General features: G+C 34.6%; 1 protein-coding gene across 4 annotated transcripts in view; it reads right to left on the bottom strand.

Moving 5' to 3' along the window:
* Positions 1–18,935, bottom strand: part of BANK1 (B cell scaffold protein with ankyrin repeats 1) — a 307,909-nt gene that overhangs the window by 158,194 nt on the left and 130,780 nt on the right. For all 4 annotated transcript variants that reach the window (XM_073892030.1, XM_073892028.1, XM_073892027.1 and 1 more), the window contains exon 6: positions 18,813–18,918. In XM_073892030.1, the coding sequence (XP_073748131.1) occupies positions 18,813–18,918 (106 nt within the window). The remainder of the gene's footprint in view (positions 1–18,812; positions 18,919–18,935) is intronic.

Raw genomic sequence — 18,935 nt, 5'->3', positions numbered from 1 at the left:
GTCCTAATTCATCTTTGTTCCAACCATAAGATCCCTAATTCTTTTCATTATTCCAAAGTACTATCCATCCTGAGAGCTTGACCCCAGAATAGTTGGTCCTTTATAAAATGATGAAACAGTTTTAAATTGGCCTTTAGGCCAATGATCATTTATGATCATTTACAGCAACCCTTTTTATTAACTTGGATGAGGTTATTTTGCCTGCTTATTTTCATTAAGTTGGAAATGCTCAGCCTGCTAATACACATGACCAATAACTAAAAAATTTTTAAGTTTTTAAAATTAAAATATGACAGACTTAACCTTTCAAAGAATTTGAAATGATTCATAGGAACTATGTTAGTTATTTTAATGCTAATTAAATCATGATCTTTAGCATTATTTTTGTAGAACATCAAATTAAATATACTCAGCATGTGGATATAATATTATATTTCTATATATGAATAAAGATATTCATGTCAATACAGGTATGATTATGCTAAGAACTAGTTCAGGCTTTTATGTATACTTTTTGTAAAATCATACTTTTTATATTTTCACCTTGATTTGATTATTATGAGAATTTGAGATATGAATGGATTCCTCTGTATCTGGAACAGGCAAGTTTGTAATCACATGATCACTAACATTTTTGCGTAAAGATATTTATGTTTCTAGGGCTTAAAAATTTTTTTTATAAAAGTATAATTTAAAATTGCACTGATGAGTTTGATGAGTTTTAACAATTCTATACACCCATGTAACCACCACCCAAAACAAGCTAAAGATAGCTTTTATCACCACAGCAAATTCCCTCATGTCTCATTCTAGTCAATTCTCCACTTCAGAAGCAACTACTTTCTAATTTTTATCAACATAGGTAAGTTTGATTTCTTCTTGGATTTCACATAAGTGGAATCACATATACTTGTGTTTTGCGTTATCTTCTGGCCCTGTTTTTGATGAGAAGTCAGATATCATTCTTATAATTGTTTTCCTGTATGGAATGTGCTTTCTCCATCACAAACTCCTCACCCTCTCACCCTCCCCACCCACAGCTACTTTTAAGATTTTATTATTATTTTTGATTGTCAGCAGTTTAACTATGGTGTGTGTAGGTATATTTTTGTATTTATTCTGCTTGGGGGTTATGGGACTTATTGAATCTGTGGATTGAAGTCATTCATCAATTTTGGATCATTCATGGCCATTATTTCTTCAAATGTTTTTTTGCTTCATTCTCTGTCACCTTTACTAAGGGAATACAATTACACATATGTTAGATTATTTAATATTATCCTATACAGCTTGGATTGGAATTGAGTCAAATTAATACGTAGATGAATTGAGCTTGTTCTTTTTTATGGCTTTACTTTGAGTCTAGATTTTTCATCTCTTTTTCAGTCTGAATAACTTATTTGGACTGTCTTCAAGTTTGCTGATTCTCTTTTCTTCTTTGTTGTTTCTACAATTAAGGCTATTTAATTTTTTAAAATTTTCTGATATTGTATATTTCTAGGATTTCCTTTTTTATTATAATTTCTATTGCTCTGATAAAATTGCCATCTTTTTACACATTTTGCCAACTCTTACAATAGATTCTATAACATATTTATTACAGTTAATGTTCCATCTGATAATTTCAACATCTGGAACATTTCTGTGTCTGCTTCTAATCACTGTCTCTTTTCTTGACCAAGGGTCACCTTTTATTCCTTCTTCACATTTCTTGTAATTTTTTATTGTACACTGAGCATTGTATTAAAGAACTGAAATAAATAACGTTTACCCCCAGAATAAGGCACATCATTCCCTCAGTCAGACAACTATACTTGAGAACGGAGTGAAACTTATCTGTCAATGAACTAACTGAGCCTGGTCATTTTTGTGTCTTTACTTAGCTTCCATTAACAACTGGCCTCAAATATTTTGAGGACAGGATCACAGCTTTCTTCAGCACAGGCTGGGATCTGGGCCCTACTGAGACTCAAGAAAACTCAGCTGCTGTACAGACTGGCTGTCAGCTTTTGGGTCACCAGATATTCTTCTTTTTCTCCGGTCCCGCCTCCAGACTTCACATCAGCATATCTCTCTCAAATTTTGTGGGGCCTCTGTAGTATACCCAGTTAGGGCGGACTCCTTACCATCCCAATAGCTTGGAGGTATTTCTTCCAGCTTTTATGCCTCTCTCTATTTAGAACTTGCTTTTCATATGGTAAAAGCTTTGATGGGATTCGTCTCAGCAAACTGTCCCCCTTTCACTCTTCAGCAGCCATTAGTAGACCTTCAGGGAAGACTCGGGATGTTTTTCAAGGACCTCTCTCAGTTTTCCTGCCCTTCAGCCATTGGTATACTACCTCTGTGTACTTATAACAGACTACAAAAGAGAGGTAGTGGATGATGCAGACCCAATCTGTAATTGGGGTTCTTTGGGACTTTTGTCCATCACACTAGCCTAAGATATCCACTTAAAGTTTGCTAAATGTTCAGTTGGTTTCTTTTTACTCATCATGAATACTGAGTTCTTTTTGCTCTGTAAAGGATAAAGGAACTCATGAATTTCTTCTTTCTTATGAAGGACTTGTCCCTTTCTGGAATTTGGTTCATTTAGATTTCTTTTGTCATTCATTTTCTGCTGGATTAAAAAAGAGAAACTGATTTTGAAAATAATCTTGCTGGTTGTTAACAATGCGAGCAATAGACTCTTATGATGTACACTGTAATGAGAAACAGAAGTCCTATTAGTCTTAGCTTATACACCATTTAGCGATTTTCTTAAACTTACAACACTTATTTTATAAGCAGTTTATAATCTTATTTTTTGGATTAAAATAATGGATTCCTTAATAAGATATAAAAAGTCTTTTAAAGTTTGCTTAATCTGTAGTATACATCTGCTTTATTTCATGGAAATTTCCACTGAATTAATCAAGATTCGTTGCATCTGTTTTTATTATCAAGGTGTAAATAAGAAGCCACAATTCACACTAAAGTGTGGTCAGTTTGCTTTTGACTTCTTTTTCTGTATGAAATAAATTTTCAGTTTCAGTTGTTTCAACCAAGTTTGTTGAATGGTAATTTCAGAAGAACAGAATTAAATGTCTCTCCCCTTTCAAGGAAATTCCAATTTCACTAGTTTTACAAATAAAAATAAATAGGTGAGTTGGTAATAGTAAAGAAATTTGAGTCATATATTTGTGCTGAGCCATTTCTAACAGTTCAAGGTAATCCCTATAAAAGGTGGCCAATAATTAGACTGAAGTAATCAAACTGAAGCTTTCAAAAGATTAACCTAGCTCACTAGAATAATAGAATGGGAATATACCCAATGTTGGAATATAAGCTTTAAAAATTTAAAAGATGACGATGCAAACTGGAAGTGCATGACCATGTAATCCATTTGTTCTCATAAGTCACTATCTGGAATCATAAATATTTATTCACTCAAAGTAGAATGACCAGGTGGCCACTTCAGGACAAAACAATAAAGCACACAACAAAGAGAAGATAAGTCAAGAAATCTGCTTTCTAATCCCAGCTCAGCCACTAAATCTGTAATGCTTAAGAAAGTTCCTTCATCTCCCTGGACCTCTGATTCTTCATTTATAAAATTAGAGGGTTGGGGACTTCTGGTTTTCTTCTGGGTTAGAAGCCATGCCACAGATGGTCTTAGGGTAATTTTCCCTGGATGCTAATCAGATATCAATTAAAAGAGTAAGGATGATATTTGAGAAGGTTGAAGAAAGGTAATAATTTTCATTCCTTTCATCATAGGATTTGGAGTCTGATAAATGTTAGTATTTCCATGGATCTGTAAAATGGAGAATTGCTGGGTGTATGAATCTGATTGTTCTGTGACAAGAGAAGCAAATATGCAACATGAGAGGTGCCATTTTCCACATGCTGTTGAAATAGTAAACATATTTAGAATTTCAAGCAACAAAAAATACCTCCAGGGTTATTATATATCTAAAGCCTTGACAGTGTAAATTCAATGCACAAGGGAAATAATGTTCCATCAAATCCCTTTGTTGCAGTTTTGTTGTTATCTTTTGTATTGCATAAAATATGAGTGGGAAGTACACAGATACACCCTTTAGTGTTAATCTCAATTTTGTATTCACCTCATTAATTATTGCAATTACATTCTTGTTACTAAAATATTCTCTTAAATATTTAAAAGAAAAATATTAAAAGTTGTATCTGATTTGTATGTCCCTTGTTAATTGTCTCAGGAAACTTCATGTAAGATTTTTTTTTACAAGTGTTTTAGTTAAAATGGTTAAATTCCTAATCAACATTATATTCAAATGAATCCTGGTTTCATCTTAATAAATAAAATTCAAAATAACACCTTTTATTATTATAAACCTTAGAATTCCAAAACTTAATATTTATTTTGAGAGGCAATATTGTGCAGTTGTGCTTAAACATCAGGGCTTTGGAACCAGATTGGATGGATGGAATCCCAACTCCAGAATTTACTAATGGTGTAATTTGGACAAGTTACTTGAACTTTGTGTCTCAATTTTCTCAACCTTTAAATGAAGATGATAACATCTTACCAATAAGCTATTAAACCTTGGTCCAATGTATTCTTTCATACAAACAAGTACTACTGATCCTCACTATTCAGGAATTTCATATTTGCAAATTTTCCTACTCATTAAAATGTATTTGTTCCCTCCCCCCCAAATCAAAACTTGTGGCCATTTTGTGGTCATTTGTAGACATGTGCAGAGCGGTAAAAAATCTGAGTGCATGTTCCCAGCTGAGGTCAAACAAGTCAACACCCTGCCTTCTTATTTCAACTCTCATACTTAAAACAAATGTCCCCTTTGTGGTCTACATAGTGCCACATGTTTCCCATTTTTGTGGGGTTTTTTTTGTTGTTGTTGGTGGTGGTGAATAGTTGTTTACAAAGTGGCCCCCTGGCATAGCACAGGGATGCTGTCTGGTGTTCCTAAGCACAAGAAGGCTGTGATCCGCTTTATGAAGAAAATAAGTGTGTTAGATAAGCTGCATTCAGGCATGAATTATAATGACATTGTTGGTGAGTTCTATGTTAATGACTCAAAAATACATATTAAATGCTGTGTTTTTAAACAGAAACATGCATAAAGTGAGGTTATGTATTGATAGGCTGACGAAAATGTGACCAGAAGTTTGCAGGAAGCTAATCCTGTATTCTCCTCGAGCAATGTTCAGTATTCTCTATTCAGTGACTTTATAGTACATAACTACCGCAAACAATGAGAATCAATTGCATTGTAAAGCAATCTAAAGGCCCTTTTCTCCTTTTGGAGAGAGAATTCGGCATTTGTTTCCCATTGCAGCACAGGCGGGGCATTTTCAAAAGTATAGTGCCTTCTTTTCTTTCTTCCACACGGTTAAGGAGTCTCTGGGTGCAGTCCTGTGTGTTGCTTCTCAGGGTGAGGCCAGGAAAGGCACCAGGCTAGAGGAGGAAGCTGTGAACATCTCAGCCCATGATTTCTGAGGCAATCTCCCTGCCTGTCTCTGTGTTTAGGGTTTACAAGGTTAAAATCCAAACTGGGCATGGTTAAAGCCCACACTGGCAACCACCCTGGAGGTTGAAAGAACAGTCCTAGGGCCTTGACTCTGTCTTGTTTATTTTCCTATTTGCCAGGCTTAGGCAAAATAATAGGAAAATCTAGGATGAAAGTGAGTCCTTACTCTGTTGTTCTCAGGTAATATAAATTCCTTTGAGTGACTGTAGATCTTTTTAATTTTGGTTAGATTCTGTATATTTTGTTGTAACTAAATGCTTAAGATTTGGGACTTTTATAAAGCTATAAAAATAAAGTTCTGCAAGATTGATGTTCTAGCATGCAAAATATCTGAATGATGAACTGACAAGAAGCATGAGAAATGAATGATCATGTAACCTTGAATCCAGAAAGAGTTCATTGTTCACTGAATACCCTCATAGATAGAATCCACCAAAAAATTAGCATCGGTAGTAATAAGAGGAGGAGAAAGAGGAAAAGAGGAAGAAGGAAGAGAAAAGGAAGGAAATATGGCAGCTAATGAATGAATGGAGTGGAAAAGGAGGAATTGCAGGCACGTAGTTTACAATGAGTGACAGCAGAGCAGCAGAACATGTAAGCAGCAGGTTGATGCAAGATGGTCTGATTCCAGAGAAGCAGTATTTGGGGACACACTATAAAACACTTTCTTATCCAGGGCAGTGGCCAGGAATGGCCAAGGAGAAATAAGGCAACATGTAAAACAAGACTGAAGTAAATCCATGAAGCCACAATAAACAGCCTAGGAGTTTGGACCCCATGCCTGGAGGTGATGTTAGGAAGCAAAGGAGGATGTATAGTCTTTATTAGCAGTTCTTGGAATGGTATCAATTAAAATTAAATCTCACAGCATTTGAGCAGGTTTATTATCCATTCTCCATTATCTAACTCAGACAGTGATGAAGTAATAAAAAGTGGGGCTGCTCCAAGTTCAACCAATCCAGCCAATCTGTGGCTAATCTCTGTTTAAGAAATCTCTAGAAACTTTATTTCCATAGATGTGAGACTGTATTGTTCCTGTGTTCATTTAAAAATGACTTTTGAAAATTACTTTGTCTCTGCTGAATCTTGACAGTGAAAAAAACACAAAAAAACAAAAACTTGACAGTGTAAATTCAATGCACCATCGTGGTTTTGGTAAACCATAACCTATAGAAACAAGACATAAAAACAAGTTCTGTCTTTGAATTACTATCCTTCTCAGAGTCTTTACACCTGCAGTGACACTACAAAGATCTTCTGTAACTATCTGGTAATGGTAGAATCCCGAGACCAAATGAATCCCTTTTAGAAATGAAAGATATTCGGGGATAGGTTAATAATAGGGAGTGCTGGGGGGTTTCTGGACCTGTCAAGAATTTCAGAGGACAGAAACACCAGGTTTGAGGATCACTACTGCACAGCAGCTACAAAGTAAGAGGAGTTACTTAAGTAATAACTTACTCAATCTATAATAGAATAAAAAAGAACATTTCAATTATGTGTGTGCATGTGTGTAATTGAAGCTAACCCATGCATGCTTTTCTTAATAAAATGGAAGTACAGAGCCTCTTTCCTGTTATCAGTTACTAATGGACAGTGTTTATGTTTTTTCCCCTAACCCTATGATACACTTAGAGATTTAAACTTATTACTTTCGAACCTGAAAACCCTGTATTTTTTGTGTGGGCCCAGAGAAGATGAACATATGTGTTTTGGGTTTTTGTGCATGAGAATTCAAGCAGCATATTCAGAAAGCTCATATGCCATTTTTTTTTTCATTCCACTATGGCAGATACCACAGATCAGAGGTAGAAAAGAAGAGAAAAGACAAAATAATGACATTATAAATAGCTGCCTTATATTCCTACAAAGAAGAGCTCTTTTCTTATTGGAGCTCAAATATTAGAGTCTATATGGATTGTTGACCAGGGTCTTATTGATGTTATTCTGTAGTTAACTTGGTTGCCATTAACAAGTTAATTAATGTAGTAAATGTTTGAGTGCTAGGCACTGGGAATAAATCCATGGACAAAATAAACAGAGTTCCATCCTAAAGGATAGTATTTGCCCATGGAGGCAAAATGGGTGATTGGAAGGAAATCACGCACTATGAAATAAAAATCATCATATTTCTAGGATTGCAAAAAATAACATACAGAGCATCTGAGATAATTTCAAACTTGCTTCTATAAATTATTCATTGAGGTAGTAATTTTAAATAATTTAGCAAAAATAATTCATAACCTTTCCTCTAAATTTAAGATCATCTCCCTAGGAAGCTTTCCCTGACTGCCCTTCTTTCTCTGGGCTCCCATGACACCCTGGAGCTACAGCTCATCTTAGTGTATACAGGGTTGCAGTCATTGAGTGGTTAGTAATGTGGCCACCTCGGCTGGGCTATCTGGATCCAAATCCCAGCTCTACCACAATTCGGGCAAGTGATACAATGTCTCATCTGTAAAGCAGAGATTAAAAATAGTACTTTCCACGGGATTCTTGTGATGCCTTCCCTCAGTATCTGGAGGAGTACCTAGGATAGAGTCTGTTAAACTTCTAAGAATTCATGAGGGATTTTTGTTTTTTTAATGATACATACACAAAACGTACATGTTTTAGATAAGCACTCTAAGATTACTTCATTCTGCAGCTATCCTTTAAATCCCGGAACACAGAGTGATAAAATAAAAATAAATACAGTATCTTGACTTTAATTTTATTCATGTCAATTTTATTTATGTATATAACAGTACCACCCATTACTGCTGTGTTTACTCAGTGGTTTTTACTGGTGACTCACAAACCAAGAGCATCAATATCATCCATGAATTTGTGAGAAATGTAAAAGCCCTGGGCCCATCCCAGACCTACGACATCAAAAATTCTGAGTAGGGCCCAGCAAACCGAGTTTTAACAAATCTTCCAAGTAATTCTGATGTCCACCAAAGTTTAAGAGCAAAATGCTAAATACAAGAAAGAATGGGACTTGGTTCAAATAATTAAGCAAGAGTGGATAGCCAGGAAAACGGAGATTAACCTCACAGAGAGCTAATAAAACTGCAAAGTATACAAAGTGTGTCTGGGGTAGACTTTTTCTCCATTCTATTCACTATTTCTCCAAGAGATTTCCTCTTCTGTCATGGCTTACATTTTTTTTTAAATTTTTAAAAAGACTTTATGTATGTATGTATGTATGTATGTATTTTAGAGAGAGAGAAAGAGAAAGAGGGTGGGGGAAGGGGCAGAGGGGGAGGGAGAGGGACAAGCAGACTCTGCACTGAGCACAGAGTCCAATGGAGCCTGACGTGGGGCTCAATCCTGGGACCCTGAGACCATGACCAAGCAAAACCAAGAGTCGGACGTCCAGTTGACTGAGCCTTCCAGGCACCCCTGCTTTACATATTTTAAAATACCGTTTTGTGTCGTCAATGGAAAAGACTACAATTGAAGAGAAAATTTAATGCTAAAATATATTTTTCTTTATTTATTTCCTGGAGAAATATACAGTCTTACAACAATCTGAGAAATAAACATTGTTAGAAACAATATTTCAACCAAACACCACACATTATATTCTTACAGAGGTAATCTCCATTCAGATTCTGTGGATAATGAGCACAAAGGATATAATTTCTTATAGTCGGTCAGATATCCTGGGTAGAGGTCATGCTTATTTCCCAGATTCCCATTATTGTCAACAATTTATTCCATAAGGATACCACTTTTGCCATTCCAGCTCACCTTTCTGGCTTCCAGAATGAGCCAAGTCAGAAACTGGCTCTCAGGATAGGAATGCTATGAAAGTAGCTGGACACAAAGCAGCCTACTGCTTTAGCTTTCAGGCCTCACCTGTTCTCTATCATGTGCTGTTAACCTTGCTGTTGCCAGACAGTTTGGATTCTCAGCCCAATCTGTTACATTTTTTTTTTACTTATCTGCTAGACTGTCCCTTATATATTACACTGCTCTGTTCATCATTTTGTCCTGTAGGCTTCTATTCATATTTTATCACAATGTGTGTATATATGAACACATCTTTCAACTTTGGAGGTGCTTAAAATGGGGGGAAGGGCATATAATAATCCAGGTTTACTACAATGGAAAATGAACCTGAGAGGCGGTTAATTGAAACTTTACATAATCCTTTTCTCTGTGTCTTCTCTAGTGCTTTATTTCACTTGTTAACAACTTGCTTTCTCTGAATCAGTCTGCATTTCCAACTACTTTTAGATTTTTTTACAGAATTTTGGGGGTCTTGGGGAGTTACTCAAAGACCTGTACCTCTGAAACAAATAATACGTTATATATTTAAAAAAAAAGAAGATAGTAGGAAGGGAAAAATGAAGGGGGTAATCGGAGGGGGAGACGAACCAAGAGAGATGATGGACTCTGAGAAACAAACTGGGGGTCTAGAGGGGAGGGGGGTGGGAGGATGGGTTAGCCTGGTGATGGGTATTAAAGAGGGCACGTTCTGCGTGGAGCACTGGGTGTTATGCACAAACAATGAATCACGGAACACTGCATCAAAAACTAATGATGTAATGTATGGTGATTAACATAACATAATAAAATTTTAAAAATGTAAAAAAACAAAACAAAACAAAACAAACTATAATTCTTAATCTGTCCATTATTTGCTCTACAGATACTATCTATTGTACAGACTTTCAGGAGAAATTGATAGGCCAAGTGATATTTTTGGTGCAAATATTTGGAGAATACCTAGATCCACTGGGCGGACGTTTTGGGCATTAGAGAATGATTTTGTAAATCACGAATTATTATGTGGCATTTTCCCACTCCTACTTTCGGTGGTAGGATAAGACATGGTTGATCACTTCTTTTTCTCAGAAACATTTTCTTTACTTGCTCTCAAGACCCCACGCTCCTACTTCAGCTAGTGATCCATCTCAGTCTTTTTTTATGGAAATTTCTCTTCCAGGCCTCTAAATATTGCACTGCCCAGGACTCAGAACTTTGCTTTGAACTACCCTCTCTACAGAGTGGTCTCATCCAGGCAATGGCTGTGAATACCACGATGACCTCATTCCTGGGCTTTTGACAATCTGTCAGCAAGTCTATCATCTTTACCTTCAAATATCTACCAAGTAAAGGCACATGTCATTACCTCCACTGCCCCCACCAGGTGATAGCCGTCATCACATCTCCCCCAAGATGACCAGAACCGCCTCCTGTCCAGTGTCACTACTTCCATTCTTACACAGCTATAATCTCTTCTCTGTGTAGCAGCAAGATACCATTTCTAACATGTAGATAATACCAAACCATATTATAATCTTTGCATGACATCTCATCACCCCCCAACTTTCTACCTCCCCACTTTGTTTTATTTTTCTCAAAACCAGAATTACTATTTAAAACAATATTTTATTTGGTTGCTGTTTAATTGCTTATTCTGTTGCCCTCGTTAAAATAAGAGTTCCATGAAGACAGACTTTTGTACAATGGCAACCTCGGAGTACCTAGGAGAGTATCTCGTGCTTTGTTTACACTTATAATATGAATGAACAAATAAGATTGCTTAATGGAATCTTTTAGATCAAAGTTCTCTTAACTGGCAGAAAATATACATATGCAGGCTCATCTTTTTCATATATAATTTAGAGACTTCTCAATTATTACAGCATATGTGTTGTTATGCTAATGGAAATGGGCATAACGAGAAAGAATTACAAATGTTGTTGAAATGTGAAGGGCTGACAATTCATAAATAGTTGCTGGACTCCAGATAGAATATTGCCTATCTTCACAATGTTAGCATACATCCCGAGGCCAGGGAGCTTTCTTTGATTCTATAGGACATACTGTTCTTTCTTACCTACGCTCTCTATGGACTGAAGGCCAGAGGTACTTCCTTGTCTGGGAAATAGTTCATGTGTGGGGAAGGCCAAATTTTGGCCTAGGTATAAACATTATCTGTTTTGCTTTCTTCCTTCCTTCCTTTCTTTAAAAAAAAAAAGGACATTCTCCAATCACAGTTATGATGCTTATAAGTATACCTTTTCAAATTTCTCACCAGGAGAAATATAGAATCTTCAAAGAAACACTGTATAAGTGAATACCAGTAGTATAATACTAAAGGAATAACTCTTTTTTTTGGTTATTCAAATGGAAAACATTTTAAAGGATTCAAAGTGGTTGTTTTATTTTATTCTTATTTGATACAAACTGAACCATCAGTTCATGAAATTAACTTGAGAATATGCTAAAAAATGTCCTTGGTAGATGTGAAAATCTATATACCTGTAGGTTGAGTTATCAAGAAAATGAAGTGGAAAAATCTGTAATTTTACAGTCAATTTACATACCAAATCTCCAATTTACTCAAACGCTTCATGTTTTGGTAGTGTGTTATATGTAAATCTGTCCCTAATTTAGTGTATTTACTAAACAGTGATGTGTTTGTAACTGATTTAAAATGAGTTTACATAACTGTATTTTTTTTCCTATCATCTATTACTTCTTATCCCAGAATAAGGAATAATCTTGACCATTTATTTTCCTTTCAGACTGATTTTTTTTCATTGCTTTTGATTTTCTTCTCATGAAAACGAATAGAAGTTTCCAAGTTATGGAATGAATATGGCATAGCATAAGGAATACAGTCAGTGTATTGTAATAGCATTGTATCCAGACAGATGGTAGCTACACTTGTGAACATAGCATAATGTACAAACTTGTTGAATCATTATGTTGTACACCTGAAATTAATGTGACATTGTGTGTCAACTATGCTCAAATAAAGTAAATTTTAAAAAAGAAAACTGAAAAGGTCCCTTTGTAAAACTTCATGTTTTACAAAATTTATATTTTGGGAAGATATTTAATTAAAAATGTTTTTGTAAAATATCCCTGATATTGATTCTATCTATTCCTAATTTTCTTTTCAGGGAGTAAGAATAGTAATTCCTTATTTGCAGAAACTCCTCTTTCCATATAGAGCTATGATATGTTATAAGATTCATGGCTCAATCCCATAGGTATCAAGGAAAGGAGCAGACAAAAATAATTAAAAATCACAACTTTAAAGCAATAATTTTGACGGTATCAAACCATAAAATAATCAGAAATAAATCTAACAAAAGTTTTTAAGACTTTTATAAAAATATAATATTTTTTGAAAGATATAATAAAAAGACCCAGATAAATAAACTATCAGCTTATGGTCAGAGAGAGTTAAGTATGATAAGAGTGGCAATTTTTATCAAATTAATCTATAACTTTATTTCAATTTTATTAGTTTTTTTTTAAAGATTTTATTTATTTATTTGGGAGAGAGAGAGAGCGAGGAAGAGCATGAGTGGCGGGAGGGGCAGAGGGAGAAGCTGGCTCCCCACCGAGCAGAGAGCCCCATGTGGGGCTTGATCCCAGGACCCTGGAATCATGACCTGAGCCAAAGGCAGCCACCTAACTCACCCCTTTATTAGAGTTTTTAATAGAATTTGATGAGCTGATCCTAAATATCAAAGGACAAATAAAGGAGGAAGAAGAGCAAAGATAATTTTATGAATGAGGTGGGGATGAGTTCTAATAGATACCAATTTTATAATGAACTTAATTACATGCCTTCATAAAATACCATATAAACTAAAAAACAAGCAACCAATTAAGTAGATATTTGCAATGTATAAAAATAGCAAATTGCTAGTATAAAGAATATAAACTGAAAAAAAAAATCTCAAATTCAGTAAGAAAAAGATAGCAACCAATAGAAATACATGAAGTCTATTAAATGGAAATTCACTGAAGAAAAAGAAAATTGTAAATAAACAAAAGAAAAGATTCACCACTATATTAATAACAATATTAATTAAAGACTGAGATATCATTTCACACCTGTCAGATGGCCTCACAATTCTTAATATAGAAAAGATGTGGAGCAATGGTACAACACTGCTGGTGGAATTATAAATTGGTACAAATATTTTCCACAGAAATTTGCAAATATCTGACACTATAGAATAAGTACATACCTGTTTAACTCAGAAATTCTAGTGGCAATTTTGTCTCCTGAGAAATTATCACACATATACATAGGAAATCATATGTAAGAATGTTGACTGCAGCATTAATTTCAATGATAAATAATTTGGAAACATTATTATCTATTAATAAGAAACATACATATTGAGATATAATCAAACAATATAATGCTATAAAATATTTCAAATAAATGACCTAGGTCTACATATATATATATAAATAGAAAAAAATTTATATTGGGCAAAAAATGGTAAGTTGAAGGAAAAAAATGTGATATCATTTACATGAAATACACAAAATTGTACAACAGTATATGTAAACTATGGAAACATATGTATGTATAAAAAAGATGAACTGCATGGGAATGATCATCAAGAAACTTAATTTATAAAAAGAAATTTAATTAAAGTAATTCCTTTTCAAGTGTGTGGAATTAAAGAGGGAAATGTAGAAAAATTCAACTGGATATATAATGTTTTATTTCTTAAAAATAAAAGATCTGAAGCAAATGTGACAAAATGTTAAGATTTGGCAAAGCTAGGTGATGGATACAAGGGTGTTTTTTGTATTGTTCCCTATATTTTTCTGCATGTTTAAATTATTTGATGATATAAAAAGAGACAACCCAAAAGCATTTGGTTCTCCTCTACTCGGTAAATGAGCTATTTTCTGTGAACCTAGACATATTACAAATTTAGGACAAATCTTAGAGCTACCGTGACTACTACAATGGTACTAAATATTCAGTTATATGCTCTACATTTTGTAGATATATATGGAGATAATATTCCTAGTTAATACTTTCAGTTGTCACTAGTTGAGTACATACTGTCTTCTGTTAGATTAAGATATTGCTACTTGTAAATGCATACGTTTTGACATAAACTAAAACCTGGGATGGGCTTAATTAAGCCAGTACTCTTTTCTGGGTGAGGGTAAATAATCTGCCTCAAAGTAACCTAGTTTCCTTTTTCATGAGCAGTAACTGCCATTGGTGATTGAACCAGCCACTGTGTAGCCCCTTTTAAAAACAAGCCAAGCTTTTATTTTTTTTCCTAACCATGATCAGAGATTCTCTTCATTACCCCAGTCTTTGGAAGGGTTCTGAAGTTGGGGAAATTCATGTACGTGCTGCAAGACTTTCCCAAGACTCTGCAGAAGAGAGTTTGAAACTCGGAACAGGGGAGAGCTGCAGAGGGGTTAATTAAGGCAGTGGTGTCTGGCAACTGAGCTGCTCTACCTTCAAACCGAGTTCACAGTGGCCTATAACATTTATACATAAATCAACAACCAAAATAGAATTTGCTCAAAAATCACACTCACGCTTACTTTAAGGAATGTACTCCGATATTCCTTATTCTAGTATCTTGTGTATCAGTAGAAAATTGCCTGTTAAAATACCCTGTATTGATTTCACCAGTCGCCAGTGATTCACATACTGGAAAGTTGTTCATGAATTATTTCTATGACTATTGTGTTCAAAAGTCCTACATTCCATGAACATAATCAAGTTCTTTTAGAAACCTTTTATTATTCTACACCTAGGGAAAATTTTTTCCTATGGAAAATTCTTATCAATGGAAATATTATTTTTAAATCAATGATAAAGCATTATAGGGTAAGAGAACACTAAAGTAGATATGGTTTCTCATATAATTTCTATCTTATCTCTATAATCTTGCCCCCCAACGTTGCTTGTCTGGGGAAAAAAAAGTCAAATGAGGAAATTTATTGGATTTCACTCCTGTCTAGGAGTGAAAATGGCCAAGGCATAATGACATGGAATAATAGCATTTTACTTATTATAAATGAAGTGACAGGGAATTACACCCAGAATTTACCAAAGTCAACTTGAAAAGAAAAGAGGATGGAACAATGATATAACAGTTTTGACTTATTAATATAGCATTTAGCATCATATTTTTAAAGAACCATAGATATTGGTACGTAATTCCATGGCTCACCCTTAGGGTAGGTCAATACCCAAGTATACCCTACCAATTCTTTATGACTATCTTCTCCACAGTGTCCTAACCTCCAATTTATTTCAGCTAAAATATAGAGTAATAAATAATAAATATTTAATAAATAAAACATTTCACCAAATAATTGTAGAACTGTCTTCAGGGAGAGACATCTGGAACTATACCCGATTCACTGTTTGCTGAACTTACCTCTCAGTGCATCTCTAGAAATGTTTCTATAGAACTTCCTTAACAACTCAAACTCTTGCTCAATTAATTTCACTTTGTGTATAAAGCCCTCTCAAATGTTATCATCAATTTAACTTGAACACTATGAAAATACAGGTGCAAGGTCTTAAAAACCAGCTTTTTGAAGCTGACACTGATTCAGGATTATGAGGTCAAGGAGGCAAGCAAAACATGACTTCAGTCATATTCATGTCTATCTTGTGTATTTTTGTTCTGTGATTTGTATTTTGTTATTCTGTACTTCCACTAGGGGTAAAAGCCTGATGTTATGAGGGTTGTTTGCTTCTGTTACAGGTTTAATAACATCTGTCATCTAACAATACCCAGCAATGAGGTTTCTGAATGAATTACCTAGATTATATTGAACTTTCCATTTTTAGCTTCTTTTTAAAAATGTAGTTGTTTTATAAAAATCTTTTCCAAACACATAATGATAATTAAATTCTAGTAATGGTTCAAAACTTTCATATGCTACTAATTTTCTAACCTTTTTAAAGAGAGAATAGTATTTTCTCTATGCCAAAGATCAGTACGAAGATGAATTATTTTGCTGTAGAAATCTGTAATATGTTGAAGAAACAAGGGGCTGATAAATGTGGCTGCCCTTTGGAATCACCGGAAAACTTTAAAAAAGTACTGAGAGCTGGGACCCACTCCCAGATTCTTTATTACTGGGGTGGGGGGAGAGGGGTTTAGGCATCAAATGTTCTGAAAGCTCCACAGCTAATTTTAATATGCACCAATTTTGAGAACCACTGATCTAAATATTTGATACTCAGTGAAAGATCTGAGACTGGCAAGCATCAGCTTTACCTGGAAATTTGTTAGAAAAGCAGAAGCTTAACTCTATCCACAGTATCAGGAACACATCCGGAATTCTTTTTCTATGAAAATAAGGGACCAGAACTTTTCCATCCTTTCCAACTTTAAAATTCACATTCTATAACCTAAATAAGATACTGAGAAGCACTTTTAAACTTAGCTAGAATTCTTAACCCATATAAATTAGAGACCATTCCATTCTCTCCAATTCCACAACTCTCATTCCAAAAACCTAAATAAATGCAATGCTGAAGGAATTTGAAAAATTGTGTCATAATTCCATCCTCATACCTTTCCATGCACTTTCTCCTGCCTAGAATTCCTGTTTCCTTTCTCTTTCCTTATTGGAACACATCATTCAAGACTCCTTTATGAAGCACATCCTGAAAAATAATATAGCTTTTCTCTAAAATTCTATTGTTGATATAATCAATTCCATAGAGTTTAGTACACTGTTTCTTTCTATTATGACTTATGTATTATCTTGTTTTCCAATCAAATAATGAGTGTCTCCAGTGAGAAATCATGTTATGTTCCTTTTCTAGCCTAACTTAATGTCTAACCTTAGTGAGTTATATATTGTTAAAATGTATATGGGAAATAAAATAAGTTTTTACCACTCTCACCGAATTCCTTGTTCAAAACTAGCCCATTATTAACCTTTCCACATAATGTAAACTCATAATGCAAACATCTTACAGGTTCTTGAACATCTAGGTAAATCACAATTGGCTATGACTTTAGACTCCTACTCTTTTCTTCCTGCTTCCCTGAGGCTTGCCAGACTGAGGATAAAACTGCTTCAAATAGCATAGAAACTCTACAGAACAAGCCTCTGCTAAATAGTCCTACAGTATACCTGTAGTCGACCTCTCATATTCTTTAGCTTCATGCCTGTCTTACTCACCATTACGTTTCTATCATAGTGTTTGGCACATAGTGGGCATATAAGTGAATTATAAACAGTCTGTCAACAAACTATGTAGGAACAGGCAATTTTGAAAATATACTGCTGAGCTCATGACAAAATTTAGAAGTATGATTTTTCTTGTAATAGCTCCTTTATAATTTTTCTTGATACGTATATATTTCTTTTTTTTAAGATTTTATTTATTTGACAGAGGGAAAGGGAGAGCACAAGCAGGGGGAGCAGCAGACAGAGGGAGAGGGAGAAGCAGGCTCCGCACTGAGCAAGGAGCCTGATGTGGGACTCGATCCCAGGTCCCTGGGATCATGACTTGAGCCAAAGGCAGATGCTTAACTGACTGAGCCACCCAGGAGCCCTATATATTTCTTTTTATGACACAAATAACACAATCATTGTAGGGCGCCTGGGTGGCTCAATCGTTAATTATCCGCCTTTGGCTCAGGTCATGATCCCTGGGTCCTGGAACTGAGTCCTGCATCGGGCTCCCTGCTCAGCAAGGAGTCTGCTTCTCCTTCTGCCCCTCCCCTGGCTCGTATTCTCTCTCAATCTCTTTCTCAAAAATAAATAAAATCTTTAAAAAAAACCCAAAAAATAAAAACAAAAAAACACCCCCACAGTCATTGTAGAAAACACAGATTAGGTAAAATGAAAAAAAGATGTAATACCTGAAATTGCATAACTATTGTTAACAGGTACATGTCTGTCCAGATCACACACACACATATATATATATATATATATACAAATAAATACATATATATTTACATACATAAGCTATATATACTATTTTACATATATAATATGTATATACATATATATACATATATCTATTAAACCCATGTACTGTTTTAAGCAGAAGATCACACTTGATCTACTGCTATGTACTCTGCTTTTATTCAATTAAGCATATATCAAAGCATCACTCCAGCCAACAAATCAATTCATAATAAAATTTGTTTATGATGGTTACATTAATGGACGTGCCAAAATTTATTTAATCAATTACCTAGGCTTGGAAGATTATGTTATTTCTACTTTCGGTAATTACAAATAAAGCTATGATCAACAATCTCTATTACCAATTGTCCAAAAATTTCCTTAGAATAAAAATCAGGAAGCAGTTTTGCTGATTTTAAAAGTTAGGCACATTTTTAGGGCTTAAGATAAAACAATTTGCCAAGTGGACCTTTAGAAGTTTGTTACAAATGTGCTCTCTTGCCAGGGGATGAGAATTGTCTAAAACATTTAATCAGCAATGCAGCCAGCTCTATTCTTGGCTATAATATTTATGAAATAGTTACACAGTGTGAATAATTGATGCAGTTGGAAAATACTCACGTTCTTTTTGAGGATCGATTTCAGGTTGGAATGATCGAAACTCATAATATGGTATCTCACGTTTGAATATGGATGTAAGAATATCATCAAGTTCATCAATGTCTTTCTGTTTTCAAATGAAAA

Source organism: Callorhinus ursinus, unplaced genomic scaffold, assembly GCF_003265705.2.
Source record: "Callorhinus ursinus isolate GAN/ISIS: 27379988/994484 unplaced genomic scaffold, GSC_fseal_2.0 scaffold4, whole genome shotgun sequence".
Lineage (NCBI taxonomy): Eukaryota > Metazoa > Chordata > Mammalia > Carnivora > Otariidae > Callorhinus > Callorhinus ursinus.
Note: the sequence above shows the minus strand (reverse complement) of the source record. Positions and strands in the feature narration are given on the sequence as shown.